This window comes from Dasypus novemcinctus, chromosome 10 (genome assembly GCF_030445035.2).
Source record: "Dasypus novemcinctus isolate mDasNov1 chromosome 10, mDasNov1.1.hap2, whole genome shotgun sequence".
In the NCBI taxonomy this organism is placed as follows: domain Eukaryota; kingdom Metazoa; phylum Chordata; class Mammalia; order Cingulata; family Dasypodidae; genus Dasypus; species Dasypus novemcinctus.
The window spans coordinates 121299956-121318990 of NC_080682.1; the positions used below are offsets into that span (position 1 = coordinate 121299956).

Sequence of the window (19035 nt, forward strand, 5' to 3'; positions counted from 1 at the left end):
TAGTGACAAGGAAGAAACAGAACTTTATTTTAATGTTAAGGCACTGAGGATTTTTGGCTTGTTACGATAGCTAGTATTAACTACCCACATTTTATAGATTTGTTGAGTTCGATGTTTTTATAGTCTCATTGAGTTTGATGTATCTTCAGTTGTAGTTTTGAAAGGAATTATTTTTTTCAATTAATTTGTTAATCTACAAAAAAGATGCTAAAATCTGTCTTAATATTGATAAGTGGTTTAATCTATAATCTTAAAATAAAGAACAAAGTTTTAAAAATTGTTTTAACATCTGTTGCAACAGAATTCAGTTTATAGTTTGACATTTAAAAAGTTTAAACATTGCTGAGTGAGGTTACTGCTGAAAAAATAAACAGTGGGATGGGATTTACCAGTAGGATATGAAAGCTACACTGGGACCATCTTTTTTAACACAGATCTGGCCCTGTTACTCCTTTGGGAAGTGGGGCCTTTTGCCTGAAAAGTAAAGTTCAAACTCATTATTGGGATGGTCTAGCCAATGCCAGTCTTTTTCCAGTCTGCTTCCCCATCTCTTCTTACCAGTCATGTTAAACCTATTCAGTTCCCAGAATACCTGATACTCTCTTTTATCTACATCTTATATATACTGCCCTTCTCTCCTTTCTTCCTCCACTTCTTCCTCATGTAGTACTTTAAATACCTTTTTTTGGAGGGTCTTCCATGACACTCAAGCCAGGATTAAGTGCCACTCCTTTCTGCTCTTTGAGCACTGTACTTTAAATTAAAGCATTTCTGTAACGTAATCTCATTATTTGCTTGTGTGTACACCCCATAGATTGGAATTCCTCCTAGAAGACTAGGACAATGGCTTTCCCCAGTACTTGCCAACCTGCCTAATACAAAGTCCACTCTTAGTAAATCTTTGTGAAATATTTAAATGCATGTGTGAGTGAATGAATGAAAGTGAACAATGCCCCAGCCTGCAGACTTTATGGTCTCACCTCTTCTAGTTTGTTACAATTCCTAGTAGAGTGATAAACATATAAGCAGCATCCACATTCCTATCTTTTGGATTTAATTATTATATATTCCAGTCACTGTTACATTGCATTTGGGGAATTAAGAAAATAGCCCCTAATTAAGAAAAGATTGGAGACCCCTAAGTAAGGATATGTATAGTTATGTTTAAGTGTAAATTCACACCAAGTTATTAGTGTAAAGAAACATGAAAATTTATATTAAGGATATTCACTGGGAATTGTTATAAGAATTGGTAGCTGATTTAAAAGTAAACAAATTTTTAAAATCTGAGTATTAAAAAAAACTGTAGAATTGCTGTCAAAGAAAGAATCCAAGAAACTTGCCACCCAATTAGAAATATAATTGCTATAAAATGCAGATTTTTTTCACCTGTTACATAAAAAATTGTTTAGTTCGTTACATATTTATGGAGTAACTTGTGTTTTCTAGGTACTAGGATATGTAATTGAACATGAAATTCATGAATGATTTCATAATTAGAAAAATGGAATTCAGAGTACAAAGACATACATGTATGTATATGCATATGCATATATGTAAAATATTAACTAATGTCATTTAGGCAAGCCTATTTCTGAAACTAGTACCAGAAAGATTTTTAATTATCTTAAGTGAAAGAAGGTATTGTGAAAAAGACTAATTGGTAGAATTTTAGCAAGGTACAAAGTTTAGACAACTATGAAGTTTAGTTAACACATTCTTCAGAACCACACACACTTCTGACACCAGTACAAGATTGGGGGTTTCCCAAAACCTCATATTTGATACATCTCTAGAAGGGCACTTTCATTACTAGTATATAGAAAAGCCATTGGTTTTTGTGTATTGATCTTGTACCCCATCACTTTGCTGAATTCCTTTATTAGCTCTAGTAGCTTTGTTGTGGATTTTTCAGAATTTTCTATATATAAGATCATGTCACCTACAAATAGGGAGGGAAAGCTTTACTTCTTTCTTTCCCATTTGAATGCCTTTTGTTTCCTTTCTTGCCTAATTGCGCTGGCTTGAACTTCCAGTACAATGTTAAATCACAGTGGTGGTGGGCATCGTGTCCTGTTCCTGATTCTAGGGGAGAACCGTCGGTCTTTCACCACTGTGTATGATGTTAGCTCTGGTGTTTTCATATCTTTCCTTTAACATATTGAGGAATTTTCCTTCTATTCCTAGTTTTCTGAGTGTTTTTATAAAAAGGGAGTTCTGGATTTTGTCCAGTGCCTTTTCTGCATTACTTCTGATGGTACTGTGTTATTTTTTCCCCTTTGTTCTATTAGTGTGGTATATTACATTAATTTATTTTCTTATCTTGATTCATCTTTGCCTACCTGAGATAAATCTCACTCACTCGTAGTGTGTAATTCTTTTTAAGGTGCTGTTGGATTTAGTTTGCTAATATTTGTTGAGGATTTTTCTGTCTATATTCATGAGGGCTATTGGTCTGTAAATTTCTAATTTTTTGTTATCTCAATCTGGCTTTGGTATTTGGTTGATGCTGGTCTCATAGAATGAGTTGGGAAGTATTCCCTCCTCTCCAATTTTCTGGAAGAGTTACTTGAGAAGGATTCTTTTTGAAATGTTTGGTAAAATTCACCAGAGAAGACTTCTGGTTCAGGGCTTTTCTTTGTTGTGAGGTTTTTGATTATTAATTCAAATCTCTTTACTTGGTATTGGTCTGTTCAGATCTTATATTTCTTCTTGAGTGCAAGTAGGTGGTTTGTGTGCTTCTAGAAATAAAAGTCACAAACAGTATTCAAAGAACAAAGGGGGTTATAGAAGGAAACAATCTCGTTTAATTGTGAGAGAAACTGCTTGGTGGGAATTCTTTGAAAGTAGGAGAATGATTAAAGAGGGCATTGCACGTGTAAGAACCAGGATGACCAAAATGAGAGAAGGTGAAAAAAGTGAAATGTGCCTGAAAGTAACTATGGATACAATTTGCCACTGGGGTGACAGATGAGGGAGATGTGATCTCATGAATTTTTATCAAAAGTCCAATTTCTTGGTATATAATGTGAAAGACAGTGGGGCTCTCATTCAGTACTGTTTTTGGTATTCCTGTCAGCTATTAAGGTGCTTCTGGAATTTAAGTTGCTGAAAGTGGCAAAATAATACCAAGAGAAGACTATGCGATTGTTCAGGAAATTCTGAAGAATATTTTGTGAAAAATATCTGTTATGAAGGGGAGGTGGAAAGGAGAAGCAGCATGGAACCTTGACCAAAGTGCACTCTCAGGTAGCTCCTGTTTAGATGGTAGTGTGTGCAGATGACCACTGGAAATTGATTCCTTTCGAACTGCCTGTGTGCTTTCATGTCTTTTGTCATGTCTTTGCATAATACCATTTGGAAGATCATTTTTCTTTCCCTTCATTCAAATGACTCATGGTTTTTTCCCTACAGCCCAAGATCCTTTTACTTCTCTGTTGTATTTCTTCCCCACAGTAGGATTTCAGCAGGCCTTGAATTAACTGAGGGAAGTATAGAATGATTTTACCACTCTGTAAGGATGTCTGAGAACAAAATATTTTTTGGGCAGGTCACTTAACCTCTCTAGGTCTTGATTTCTTACTCTATAAAATGTTATTCTCTCAGGTTACTTCAGTTATACTACTCAGTTTTTCTAATACCACTCTAGGCTGGCAAGATTTCAATATGTGTTGACTTTCCCAATCTCCATTTTACATAACACAAACTAGGGTCATAATCCTGGGAGTATTTGAAATGAGTATTTTTCTTTTAGGGTTAGGATACTCTATAATCCTGAGTTCATCAGAAAATTGTAGTATTCCAAAGCTTCCAAAGTGTTTTTACACCATTACCCAGAAATAGTATTTTATTTTCGATTGAACTTTGGTATTAAATAAATATAAATATATGAAAAAGTATAGCCTAATACTATAGTTTTAAATAGTTGCTCATTTTGTTCAGTATGAAAACCAATTGCCATATTATTTTAATGCCATAAATACCAACTTGCATTTGAAACTAAATTAGTGTTGATGTAAAGATTCTATTTCATTGAAAACATTTGTTTTCATGTTTTATACAACCTTTATAGGAGAGAAAAAATGAAAATACTTGCAAGACTTGAGGCTTTTAAAAAAATAGATTGGTTCAGTCCCGTGGTTATAATTTTAATTATTCTTTGTCTTTAGCAATGTCATGATTGTAAGAAACTTGCTAATTTTGTGAAATATCATTTTGATCTTTATTGGTTGCTGGCTATAGTTAATTTGTCATGTCTAATCACGTACCAGTTCCTTAGGGACTGCAAACAGGCCTTTCAGTTTAAGTCCAGTGAGATCACAATCTACTTTTACAAATATTTTAAACTTTGACTAGTATTGCTATTATTAACAGTTCATTTTGAGAGGGAAATTCATCCTAATTAACATTTCTTTTAGAAATAGTCTAAAGGTGATTTTTAGTTCCTTAGCAATTGAAGGTACCTTGGTGCATGACCTTCCTTGGTTTGGATTTTAAAGCAAAAACAGTTCCAGCTTTTCCAAGTTTAAGGAGAAATCTGATTCTATTGGAGTTGTTACTATAAGTTTGAGTCCAAATGTTTCCAATTTATATTTAGAGCACACCAGAAAAAAGCTCATGCTAATCATCTGGGGCTTACAATCACACTTGATTACCCTTAACTACCCTGCTTCAGCAAGTTTCCTTGGCTTCTTGAGGACAAAGTCAAACATAAATGTTCCTTTCTGAATGAAATAAATGTACTTTAAAATTTATATCAGAATCAAACAATATTTTTAATGCCCTAGGAGAATTCGCTATTTAAAGAATCCTATTGAAAATTATTTTGTTGCTCTATTAAGTGTTAATAAAGTAAAAAAAAAAAGTCTTCCCCAAATCTCTTAATTTGTTGATATTCTAACTTTAGATTTTCATGTCAGGCTTCTTAATGTAGGAACACATTAGTTATCTAGACTCTCGTGGTCTACATTATTATTCAAACAGTAGTAAATTTAAGAAAAAACCTGTTGTGTTTGTATGTAACCAATGAAATGTATTTTAACCATATACTCTTTAAGTTCTAAGTAGTAATTAGCAATAATTTAGTTAACAGTCATGTTATTAGGATACTTAAGACTTTTAAAACAAATTCAGAAATTAATTTTATGTCAATCTTTTCTTGGGGTTCTTATGATAAGCCGATGCCAGTCAAAATCTACACTGTTTGTTGATCCAGGTCTCAAGTATTGTAATATTGTAATTTAGTATTAATGTGAGCTTGAAAATGAGTAGTGGCGGACTTGGCCCAGTGGTTAGGGCGTCCGTCTACCACATGGGAGGTCCAAGGTTCAAACCCCGGGCCTCCTTGACCCATGTGGAGCTGGCTCATGCTCAGTGCTGATGCGTGCAAGGAGTGCCGTGCCATGCAGGAATGTCCCCCGCGTAGGGGAGCCCCACATGCAAGGAGTGCACCCCGTAAGGAGAGCCGCCCAGCGTGAAAGAAAGTGCAGCCTACCTAAGAATGGCGCCGCACACATGGAGAGCTGATGCAGCAAGATGATGCAACAAAAAGAAACAGATTCCCCTGCCGCTGACAGCAACAGAAGCAGACAAAGAAGACGCAGCGAATAGACACAGAGAACAGACGGGGGGTGGGGTGGGGAAAAAAAATAAATAAATAAATCTTTTAAAAAGAAAATGAGTTAGGAAAATTAATCACAAAAATGATTTATTCTTTTATTTGGGTTTCTAAAAATAAGTTAAAAATTTAATGTAAAGTGAAACTATATAAAATGGATGACTTTTCTTTAAAATGGAGACAACTGTTACTCAAAAATTAGAAGCAGGGAAGCGGATGTGGCTCAAGTGGTAGAGCTTCCACCTACCATAAGAGAGAACCTGGGTTCGATTTCTGGGGCTTCCTGGTGAAAAAGAAGAAGAAAAAGCATGCCCGTGTGGCAAGCCAGTGCCCGTGTGAGTGCCTGTATGGTGAGCCAGTGCCCCGCACAAGTGAGTCATGCAGCAAGATGATGACACATCAAAAGAGAGACAAGGGAAGAGTCAAGGTAAGCACAGCAGAAACCAGGAACTGAGGTGGTGCAATTGACAGGGAACCTTTCTCCCCATTAGATTCTCCACGATTGAATCCTAGAGGAGAGAAAATGAGAAGACAATACAGACAGCAAAAACATCAGGGTGGGAGGAGGGGAAGGGGGGAATGAAATAAATAAATCATAAAAAAAAAAAAATAGAAGCATATGTATAGGCACTCTGGTTCCCTTCAAATTAAACTTTTTAATTTTATTCACCCCAAATATAATTATGCTTTTAGTACTAATGATATAGTAATTAGACAATTCAAATATTTGAAGATGCAGCAATCATATTTAACTATTACTTATAATTAGTATCATGTCCTTTTTATACCTCCAATATAAATGTTAACACTTGAACTTTAAGCGTTTTCTGTTTTAAATTATTTTGTTTTCATAAAATAACAAATTTGACACTTTTTTATATTACTGTCTGATAAGAGTGACTTAGGTAACTGCTATCAAGCAGTATAGAGTAGAATGGACTATTTTAAGAATTATTAATATGCATTACTATTTTAAGTCCCATTACTTTTGATTTTTGCAAGTATTTTTGCATCTATAATTGTGCTTTTGTATATACTACTTTTCTCAAAGGAACTAGTGAAGGAAGTAAGCAATGTAAAATACTGAATTAAAGAAATTTGAATCCAAACTCATGAAGTATAAGTTAAGTAGTTCAGTACTAAAAAAACACCATTGATCCAGAAAATAAGTTGTATGTCAGAACTTTTCGTCAGGATTATTTTCATTTATTTGATAAACATAGAAATAATTTTGCCTAAGTGTTTTTTACAGTACGAGATGGTATATAGTTTATCTTTACATTCCTCATGTGAACTGCAGGATAATGTCTTTCGTATATTAAATGCTCAATAAATGATTGCTGAGTGAGAAAGTATAGATGGATGATGTAATATTTAACCAATATTTGAATTTCCTTATAACTAATTCAGTAGGTAAAAAAGGACAAAATAATTCTGAAATGTCCCAGTTGATACTTACTATATTAAGTTGCATTTCTTTTTACATCATTGTAGGCACCTTATTAATTATCCATGTTCACTGGAGTTGTAGACCTAGAAAATTCCAGTCTTAAATCCTTTATTTTAGTTAGCAGTTTTATGCCTTCTCCTTAAAAAACATTATACCACTGTTAATTAGTAAAATTGACTACTTTGAGTTTTACATTGCCTTTGTGTAGGTGAAATACAGAGATGAGTCCCTTCTAAATAGTTTAATCTGTGCTGAAATATTCAAGAATTATTTCAGCTAAGCAAATTAAACAAGTAATATATAAATGCTTATTTGTTGTAGAAAAATTCAAAATGTTACGGAAGGAAAGAGTGTAAAAGTTATATTCTTCCTTCCTGCCTTTTAACTATTCCTACTTCAATCTGGATATATAGGCCACTGATAATAGTTTGGGATGTATCCCTTTAGATCACTTTCTTTAAAATCCTGTATGTATGTAATAAACAGAATTTTATATTTTATTATTAATAATATTAATATTTTAGCATTGATGCTAAGTATAGCAATATAATATTTTACCATAAATGTGTGATATATAGAGAATGGCTTCTTTTACATAATGGTGTTTCTTAACAGTTCTTTCTATAGCAGTATTTATCCTAATATTTGGTCTGATAATCTTCCTGAAAATGTTCTCTTGGAACTTTTGTAGGAATAAGTTCCATTTTTATAAATGTTATAGAATTGTAAGTAATAATCTTGATAGCAATTAACAATCCCAAGACAAATTTAGAATTTTAATTTGTTTTTGTAGCCTTATTTCTTAGTGTTAAGGGCTTTTTTAACTTCACAAATGATTTAGAAGAATTCCTTTCATATTTCCATTATGATGTAATAGTAGCACTAGCATTAGAAATAATGACATTTCAGAATTAGAAATCATTTAATCAGACAATTAAGGAGATTGCCCAAGGTTTGTAGGGAAGTTAAACTTCACATCAGAAGTTTTTCTAATGCATCGTGTACTTCCTGTAAAGAAATGTTTCAAAAGAGACTCATAAAGTACATTTACAACCATTATATTTACCAAATGAATAAAAATTGAGTAGACAATAAAATTAACTTTAGGAATCAAAATACTTTGTTCTTATTGTTTTCAGCTCATTAGAGAACATCTAATGAAGCAGCCCATTTACATCATCAAATTCTGTGTTTGTGCCAAACACTAGGGTGTTCTTAAACATTTTCTAACTTAAAACATTTTCTAACTAAACAGGTTCAAATGTTATTAGGACAGAAACAGCGTCCATCATTAAAAGTCTAATATTATACTATTTATTTGGAAAAACTTAATACAATTTAAGATTAGTAACATTTTGAATGCCTGTAAATGTGTATTTAAAGGAATACATGTATAAAATGTTTGATACTAAAGTAATAAAAATGAAGAGCTACCAGTTCTTCCAAAAACAGTTTACTAGCGACATCTGCTGGTACAAAGTTGTACTAAAGATGACCCTGTCTTGTGGAAGTACTGTTGTGGAAATTAAACATGGGAGACATACACTTTGTAGGAAGAATTTTATTTTACTGTCATTTACACTTCTAATTGAAAGTGTTTTTTTGGCTTTGTGTGTCTTTCCCCTTTTGTTATTGATCAAGATATTATTCAAATAGCAGTAATGTTATTCTTACTTACACTTTTCTGTACACAGAAACAATTTCATTCATTTACCCTCCCGAGCCTCTGTAATTAGTTGTGTATCAGCTAGGCTGTTTTATATTATATAATGCTGCAGATTCTTTTTTCTCTTTGTCTCTCCTGCCTTTGTTTTATGTCACACTTCATGTTAGCATAAAACCCTGCAAATATAGGCATTCAAAAATTATTGTCATGCTAGTTATTTGTCTTTTGCATAGAATACAGTTATTAGAAAATACCATGTATACATGAGTTAAATGTATTCCTTTTATGCCTGCCTGAAAATAAAAATGAGACTTTATATTAGAGGAAGATTTTATTAAGAGATATCTGTTGTTCTTTTATAGGATAGGTTTTCTACATTTGAAGTCCTAGAGGAAGAATAAAATATGCTCTCAAATTAACATATCCAAAACCAAGCTTTTGATTTCTCCTTGAACCTGCTCATTCCATAGTCTTTCCTCACTTTACTAAATGACCATTCCATCCTTCCATTTGCTCAAACCAAAAATATTTCAATAATTTATAAATTCCTTCTTTCCCTTGTACCCCACATTCAATACAAAAGATTCTGCTAACTCTGCCTTCAAGTACCTTCTTAATCTGGCCACTTCTCTCCCACCCCTTCCACTAAGATCTAGTCAAGCCACTTTCGTCTTTCCCTCCTAATTGTAGTCTCTTTTCTACCTAGCAGCCAAAATGATTCCTCTTTAAAATTTAAGACAGATCTTGTCATTTTTCTGCTGGCAATCTCCCGAAATCCTTACCATCTCTGCAAGGCCCTGTATGAATTATAGACCACTTCCTCCTCCACTCCCATATACTTTGCTCTCATTTCCTACCACTCCCTCCCTCCCCTTTTTTGCTCCAGCTTCAATAGTCTCCTAGTTGTTCTCCTTACATGCCCTGCAGACCCCTCAGGGGCTTTGTACTTGTTATTCCTTCAAACTGAAATGTTCTTCTCCTGCTTCATTAAGGTTTCTGATCAAATTACCAAATGTTATGTCCTCAGAGAGGCCCTTACTGACCAAACTGTGTAAAATAAATGAGGCCCATCTCCATCCTTGTTTCTCCTCTTACCCTGCTGGTTCTTGCCGTAGCAATTATCATCACACGGCCTAATTACTTTTTTACTGTCTCTCTCCCCCAAATATTATGTCAGTATGTGAGAGTGGTGTTGTCTGCTGTGAATCCCTGAGCCTTATTAATATATATATGGAGGAAGTAATTTGATTTACATTGCTGAATCCAGAGAATAGTGAGCCACCGTCTGATGGTGTCTGCTTTGTTTAAATCTTAACATTTTTATCACACTTGCTGCATTTAACAAAGATTAAGAGAGAGTTCCATAGGCTGATGCTCAGACAATGCTCTTGGTGTCAAAACGCAGGGACATACATACTACTATTTTAAAGATTCTTTTTATAGGAATAATTACTTTTTTGTTCTTTTGACATAGACATCTGACCCTCAATTACATTACAGACCTTATACACATGAATGGAAAGAAGAATAGCCCCTTTTGAATCCCTGCTAAGACTTTATCATTATGAAGTGCTTCCCACAGGGTTCTGCTGAAAGAACCAAACTTCCATCATAATGAAATTGCAAATTCATTTGTATATGCCCCTTTTATATTTGAAAGCTACTTTTTGATGTTTTGGTCTGCAATTAAATTTGTTGGTTAAGGTCACAAATATGCAATCCTGACTAGACCAATTTGTCAGAATCTTTTATCTGTTCAGCACTGCACAAAGATAAATGGCTATCTTTTAACAATAACATACCAAGGCCAAAATTTGTTCCCAGATGTACGTACTCTTTTAATCAGTCTCCTGCTTTCTGTTGTCCAGTCAATAGTCCTCTGACGTCCCCCCCCCACCAATCTAAAATTTAATCAGTTATGGGTTTTTAATTACTGAGAAACACTTTCTTCAGATAGAAAAAAAATAAGTTTAAAATTTTAATGCTAAAATTTCTCTGTACACATTTTTAGATTAAAATACGAATTATTTTGCCTTTACCCCATTTTTTGTGGGTAGATAATTACGTAGTATGTTAACCAGGTTCTGTGGTTACATTTCTCATGTAAATATGATCACAAAGTAGATCATAATGCTTATTTGAAATAAGTTGCTAAATCTTTTAAATGTCTTTGTTCCCATGGGTTAAATTATTTTCTGAGACTCTATACCACCTCCAGTAAAAATGTATGTATTTTTTAAATAGGTAACATAGACTTATTATAACTTTGTGCATTTTCTTTGCAAACTTTCATGCAAAAGACGTACAGAAATAATTGCCCAATTACATATGAGGCTGTATTTTTATCCAAGAATAGCCAGTGTCTAATATTAACATATATTAGAACATCATTGTATCACTAATCTTCATAGATTTCTCCAAGGGATTTTGATACTAAGTACCCAGAGGCCCTTTATATAAGGTGATCATAGCTGTAAATCAGGCAAAGGTGAACAATAGCTGCAGGATAATGCAAGACCAGTCATGTTCTCATTTTAAGATCTTATTTAAATATTTCTGGCAGATCTGAGAATCTTTTGTTCTTAATTATCATGTAGTTCTAGTCTTCCCTGCATAAAGGGAGTACACTATTTCAGGAGGATGTATAAGAGAAAACCATGACTTTTTTATTCAGACTTTATTTATTTGAATTCTGACTGCTATTTCTTATGTGATATCCTGGAAGTTACCACATTTCGTTAGCCTCTGAGCAGCTCTGGAATAGAAAAACATTTTTTCATGAAGTTGTGGCATGATTAATGAGACAAAACATCTAAAGTGTCCAAAAGAGTGCCCAGCAGTAGCAAGCCCTCAGAAAGCCTTGCTTGGGGTTTTCTCTCTTCCTGTGCGCTGGGCAGCTCTGCTCTCGTCCACTCCTTTGTATGCATGTTATGTGACTGACTGGGCTTAACCAGCAGTAAACACCTTTGGACTGAACTTGAGGCCTTTCTATGCCTGCCACCTCTACACTGCTCTGCATTCGCTGAATTGATAAGCAGGGAGAAGTCGGGACCTTGAACTGACCTATATATAATACCCAGCAGGTGTATGTGGCCTTTTTTTCTTCACAGCAAATCGCTCCTGCAGGGATTGGGGGAATGAAGAATGCTCCACTCCCAGCCCTCATTTTATGTCCCCAAGGAGCCCTTAGAAGATTTATTTAAGTCTCTCTTCAATCTGCAAATTTGAGATTTGAGCCCTAGGTTTTATTACTATGACACAGGAAAGCATTATCATTTTAAGTATCTTGTGTAAATGCAAGAGGGCCTGCTTCATTGCTTATTGCTTATTTGACTATTTGTAATCCTCTGATTATTTTCCCAAGAGTTTCACCTTTTAAAAAATCATTTTCAAAAAAAAAAAAATTAATAAAAATTTGTTATGCAACGTTATGTTCCAAAACATGTTATTTTATGATTGTAAATTTTTGTTTTAGATGCAAAGATGGTTTGAAAGGATTTACATTCTCTGCACTTAGGTAAGTAACATTTTATTTACTTTATGTTGAGAATGAATTAGTGAGTTACCTTTTTTAAAAAAGGTAATATCGTTATTCATAACTACGATAGATATTTTTTTATCCAATTTTTAAGCTGAAGGTAATTTTAGAAGTTACAAAAGTATTTTCAAGCCTTAGCAGATAGTTTATTAAAAGATAAGATTTTTAATTCTGAAAATAAGTCAGCAACTGTTTATCGTGTGCCGTATACTGTGGGGTGTTAGAAAAGAAATGATACCAAGAACTTGATAGCAAGTGAAAGCAATTTCTTACCTGATGTACTTCATTCATGACCAATTCCTGAGACATCTGGTTTCCAAAGAGAGAGTTTATTTGCTTGCACATAGCAAAGGAGGACAGTGGCCTGATGGTTTTATACTATCTGGGCCTAGCAGTTTATACTAGTGAGTATTTGGGGTAGAGCTAGCTCAGATTCCTTCATTAGTAAACGTTAAAGGACTGAAGAGGATGAAGGTGAGCACAAAACTGGGGTGAGTCACAAAATTATTATGATCACAAGAGGATCGTCAGAGTTTTAAGGCATCTGAGGATGGGGGTTACAGAATGAGGGTCCGTTACAAAGTTTTTCTTATGGATTTCAAAGGAGGGTGGAGTGGTTACCATTTCAACAGAAATGTCTATATGCAAGGTTAAGATCAAACTGGAATTATCACAAGAGCAGGTCCTAATTAGAAATGACCATATACAAAGGTAAGATCCATCTGGAATGATCGTTGTAATAGCACATCTTAGTTAGAAATGACTATATACAAAGGTAAGATCTGTCTGGAATAATCACCAGAATGGCAGGTTTTTAGTTGGAAATGACCATCTACAAAGGGTGAGGTTGCTCTAGCCAGTTTTGGTAATTTTAGATATTAACCTTTGGCTATTTTATAGTATACTGCAAGAAAAAGACATCTATCTAATGATCAGTAATCATAATTATTTGTTAATTCTTAACCTCATTTATAACCTCTCTCTTCAAGGAGCTTAGAAAGCTACACATGAACAATTACCAGAAAATTAAGGTGTATGTCTCATTCTGCAGCACACCCGTGGGCCATGCCTTGGACTGTGTACTTTTCTCATTTTCTTAGTAAACTCTTTACTCTTCCCCCCTACTCCCCCAAAAATTAAGTGCTTAACTCTGTAGTACCAGATTATGGCTTCTTTAGCACAGTACCCATTAATTTTCAAACACATATGGTATGTTAGCTTCATTAGTTTTTTACTATTAACATGGTGATTGGTACATGGCAAATACTGTAGAAATGTTGATTAGCATTGTATTTTATAGTTCATCAAGCACTTTCACATAGATTAGAAAATAAAAGTTTCACAGTTCTGTGAGATGGCTATTTTTATGCCCATGTGACATGAAGAAACCAGGAATGTTTGACAACTTCAACGTCACATAAATGACTATAAATACTGTTTCCTTTCAGTTTGTATCATAAACGGTGCCTAATTTTATTCTCCAAGGTACATGCCATAAAAACTTAGTGAAGATTGGAAGTGTGGGATTTACTATAGCATAGGAAGAAGAATTGAGTATGCTTTAGCACTAGAAGTTTTTGTCTGATCAAATGAGTTAATGTAGGCAGAGTATAAGAGCATTCTGGGTGGAAGTGAATACTGTTAGCAAAAGCATGAAAATTGGTATTAACATGAAGGGTGAGGTAAGAGGGAGCAAATTACCTTAATAGTATCAAGTTCAATTTAAGGAACAGAGGATATTTTCCTTAATAGGTAAAGTAGGTCCAGATTACAGAAGATTAGGAAAAGAAGGAAGATGAACTTGTATATGATGAGATGGACAGTGGGAAGCAAGTAAAGTTTTTGAGCTAGAAGTTGCCAGAATTTCAGAAAGATTAATATTTGGGACACACCCATATTAGCCATAGTATTTGAGACATTGAAAAAGAGGGAACCAGAATATAGAAAAATGAAATGATAAGGACCAAGATTTGCAGAAAGCAGGAGGATTAAAAAGATAGAGATTAAGTCGTGACTTGCAATGGAAGAAAATGAACTCTTAATGACTGATATTTTTCCACTTTTTCTTCTCTTCCATCCTTCAATCCTAGCTATGTATTAAGAACCTCAATTCCTGAAAGAAGGTGCTATTACTAGAAAATCAGATGGCATGCAAGGAAACTGGCTTAAGAGGGAACAAATTGTGTCCACTGAGTGATTATGAATTTTTGGTTGTAGAAACTCTATGGTAATAATAACTTCCAAAGTCATAATGCACAACAGTGTAATTTCTTTTGCTTATAATTTTTTGTCAAAGGATCATAAAATATATGAGAAAAATCACTTTGCCTATTTATGGCATTAGTTATAAAGGATTCTATGCTATAACAAAACCAAAAGAAATGAAAATTTTGCCTTGTTTTTCAGTATTTTATTGCAGACTCCCAAAATCCTAGCAAAAACTCAAAATGTACCAGGTATTTTAGTGTCTCTTCTTCAGATTCACATGTAATTCTTCAGACTCACATGGTTTAGACCATTTGCACCAAAAATTTATTTGATACACAAAAGATTTTAATTTTGATGTTCAGTTTATCTATTTTTTATTTTGTTGCGCATGTTTTTGGTATATAGCCGAAGAATCCATTGCCTAATTCAAGGTTCTGAAGATATTTTTGGATGTTTTATTATTCCTAGGAGTTTTATGGCTTTGAGCTCTTATATTTAGGCCTTTGCTCCTTTTTGAGTTAATTTTTGTATATGGTATGAGGTAGGGGTCCACTTTTATTCTTATATATGTGAGTATCCAATTTTCCCAGCATTATTTGTTGAGGCGACTATTTTTTTCCCATTTTGTGGACATGGCACCCTTGTCAAAAATCAGTTGGCCAATGATGTGAGGGGTTTTTTCAGAACTCTCAGTTTGATTCCATTGGGATCTATGTCCACATGCCAATACCACATTTTGGTTACTGTAACTTTGTAATAAGTTTTCAGATTGGGAAATGTGAGTTCTCCAACTTTTCCAAGATGGTTTTGGCTATTTGGGGCCCCTTGCCCTTCCATATGATTGTTTTTATTTTTTTAAAATTCATTGAAGTATATCACTCATGCATAAACATACATAAACAGTAAGTGTGTAGGAGTAATTGTGAACTTACAAAACAAACATACATAACATCATATAGGACTCTCATACTTCACCCTACCATCAATACCTTGTATTTAACTAATGATGAAAGAGCATCCTCAAAATATTACCACTAACCAAAGTATATTATATTTGGTGAATTTCTCCCCCCAACCCACCCAATTATTATTATTATTTTAGATCATTTATACATGAACATACATAAACAGTAAGTGTATAATAAAAGTTGTGAACTTATAAAGCGAATATGCATAACATCATACAGGGGTCGCATATATTAACCCACCACCAACACCGTGCATTGTTGTGAGACATCTGTTACAAATTATGAAAGAATATCATCAAAATCTTACTACTAAGTATATAGCCCATTTCTTAATTTTGGTGTATTTTCCCCCCAAACTGTTCTATTATTATTTTTTTAAATATATTTTTATTATAGAAGCTGTGAACTTACAAAACAATCATACACATATGCAGAATTCCCATATAACACCCCTCTATCAACACACCACACCATGGTAGAATAATTGTTACAGATTATGAGATAATATTATCAGACTATTGCCACTAACTATGGTCAATAGTGTACATTTGGCACACTTTTTCCATACTTCCCCATTATCAACACAGTACATCTTTGTCATAGGTGCCATGAATATTACAGTATTCCTGTTAACCACAGCCCATAGGTCACTCCAGTTGTATTTTCCCCATACTTTTCCATAATCCCACCATCCTGCAGTAGTGACATACATCTGCTCTAGCTCACAAAGGACACTTTTGCATCTGTGTCAGCAACCACAATTCTTATCCACCATTGGGTTTACTGTGCTATTCAGTCCCTAGATTATTCTCTAGATTTCTTTCAGTTGACATTTATATCCCTAGATTACCCTTTCCCATTTATAAACCAGCTTTTACTCACTATAATGTGTTACCATGAACTCTATACCTTTTTATACTTTTACAGTAAAGCTAATTAAAACTTCTGCATATATTAAGCATCAGTAGTCCATCTCAGTCCTCCCCTTACCTCCTTTAAGAATCCACCACCTACCACCAGGTCTTCAAGATGTTTCCTGCATTTTCTTCTAGAAGCTTTATGGTTCTTGCTTTCATGTTTAGATTTTTTATCCATTTTGAGGTAATTTTTGTATAAAGTATGAGATAGGGGTTCTCTTACTTTCTTTCAGTTATGGATATCCATTTTTGGAATGGACTGTTCTGCCTGAGCTGTGTGGGTGTGACAGGCTAGTCAAAAATCACTTGATCATATATGTGAGGGTCTGTTTCTGAACCATCAGTTTGGTTCCATTGGTCTATGTGTCTGTCTTTATGCCAGTACCATGCTCTTTTTACCACTGTAGCTAGTTAATATGATTTAAAGTCTGGAAGTGAGAGTCCTCAACTTCACTTTGACTTTTTAAGATCTTTCTGGCTATTCGGGAGCCTTACCCTTCCAAATAAATTTGATAATTGTGTTTTCCATTTATTTAAAAAATGCTGGTGGAATTTTTATGGATTGCATTGACTCTGCATATCAATTTGGGTATAACTGACATATTAATGGTCATATTGTTTAGTCTTCCAATCCTTGAGCATGGAATGTACTTCCAATTATTTAGTGTTTTTTTTTTTTAATTTCTTTTAACAATACGTTGTAGTCTTCTGAATACAAGTGCTTTACATCCTTGGTTAAGTTTATTCCTAAATATTTTATTCTTTTAGTTGCTATTGTAAATGGAATTTTTTTTCCTGACTTTCCCCTCAGAATGTGAATTACTAGTGTCTTTCAAAGTCTATTTGATCTGACATAAGTATAGTTACTCTGGCTTTTTGTTTGTTTGTTTGTTACTGCATGTGTGGAATAACTTTTTCTAGCCCTTCACTTTCACTCTATTGATATCCTTGGGTCTAAGGTGAATCTCTTGCAGAAAGCATACAGATAGCTCATATTTTCTTATCCATTTTTTTTATTAGGGAGTTTAATCCATTAACTTTCAATGTTATTACTGTAAAGGCAATTCTTTTTTTTTTTTTTAGGTTTATTTTTTATTTATTTCTCTCCCCTGCTTCCCACCCCCCGTTGTCTGCTCGCTGTGTCTATTCGCTATGTGTTCTGTGTCCACTTGTATTCTTGTCAGCGGCACCGGGAATCTGTGTCTCTTTTTGTTGTGTTCTCTTGCTGCGCCAGCTCTCCGTGTGTGTGGTGCCACTCCTGGGCAGGCTGCACTTTTTCCGCTTGGGGTCGTTCTCCTTGAGGGGTGTACTCCTTGCAGGTGGGGTTCCCCTGTGCTGGGGACACCCCTGTGTGGCAGGGTACTCCTTGTGCACATCAGCACTGCATGTGGGCCAGCTCACCACACAGATCAGGAGGCCCTAGGTTTGAAACCTGGACCTCCTATGTGGTAGGCAGACACTCCATCAGTTCAGCCAAATCTCCTTCCTAAAAAGGCAGTTCTTAATTTACCCATTTTGATTTTTGGATTTTATCTGTCATATTTTACGGTCACCATTCTTTTGAGACTTATAGTTACTTTTGCTGGTATAATCTTCATTTCTAGACTCTCTTCCAAGCCCCTCTCCTGTCTTTTCAGACTGTAGCCTGTCATTTGATTACAAACTCTCTCAGTTTTGTTTATCTGTGGCTATTCTAAACTTGCCTTCATTTTTGAGAGACAATCTTGCTGGATATAAGATTCTTGGCTGGATGTTTTTCTCTTGCAGTATCTTAAATATATAAGACCACTGTCTTCTTGCCTCCATGGTTTCTGGTGAGAAATCAGCACTTAATCTTATTGTATATCCCTTATATTTATGCATTGCTTTTCTCTTGCTGCTCTCAGAATTCTCTCTTTGTCTTTGGCATTTAACATTCTGATTAGTGTGTGTGTCTTGAAGTTGGTCTATTTAGATTTATTCGGATGGCAGTATCTTGTGCTTCTTGGACACTAATATCTATGCACTTCAATAGGGTTGCGAAATTTTCTACAATTATTTCTTCAAATATTCCTTCAGCCCCTTTTCCCTTTTCTTCTGGGACACCCATGACACATATGTTTGCACTTCTCTTGCTGTTGTTTAGTTCCTTAAGCCCGTGCTCAATTTTTTCCTTTCTTTTCTTTACCTTTTCTTTTGTATATTTGCTTTTCGAGGACATTTCTTCAAGCTTACCAATCCTTCTGCCTCCTCAAATCTACTGTTATATGATTCCAGTGTATTTTTAATTTCATTTATATTGTGCCTTTCATTCCTGTAAGATCTATTTTTCCATGTATGCTTTCAAATTCTTCTTTGTGCTCAGCCAGTGTCTTAATATCCTTAATCTCTTAATCTCACTGAATTTATTAAGGAGATTTGTTTGAACATCTATGATTAGTTGTCTCAACTCCTTTATGTCATCTGGAGGCTTATCTTCTTCCTTTAACTGGGCCATATCTTCCTGTTTCTTGGTGTGGATTATAATTTTTTTGTTGTTGTCTTGGCATCTGGTTTACTAGAGTAATTATTCTGGGTACAGTTTCTCTCTTTAGGGCTTTCTTGCCCTTTCTCCCTTGCTGGTTGTGCAGTAGGAGCCAAGGATGTAGTTGGTGCTGTAAGTTGTGGAGGCTCAAGCCGCCCTCATTGTACC

General features: G+C 34.6%; 1 protein-coding gene across 2 annotated transcripts in view; it reads left to right on the forward strand.

Annotated features, from left to right (window-relative positions):
• TMEM135 (transmembrane protein 135) overlaps positions 1–19035 on the forward strand; it is a 305374-nt gene that overhangs the window by 248753 nt on the left and 37586 nt on the right. For both annotated transcript variants that reach the window (XM_058306154.2, XM_058306155.2), the window contains one exon: positions 12209–12250. In XM_058306154.2, coding sequence (XP_058162137.1) covers positions 12209–12250 — 42 coding nt within the window. The remainder of the gene's footprint in view (positions 1–12208; positions 12251–19035) is intronic.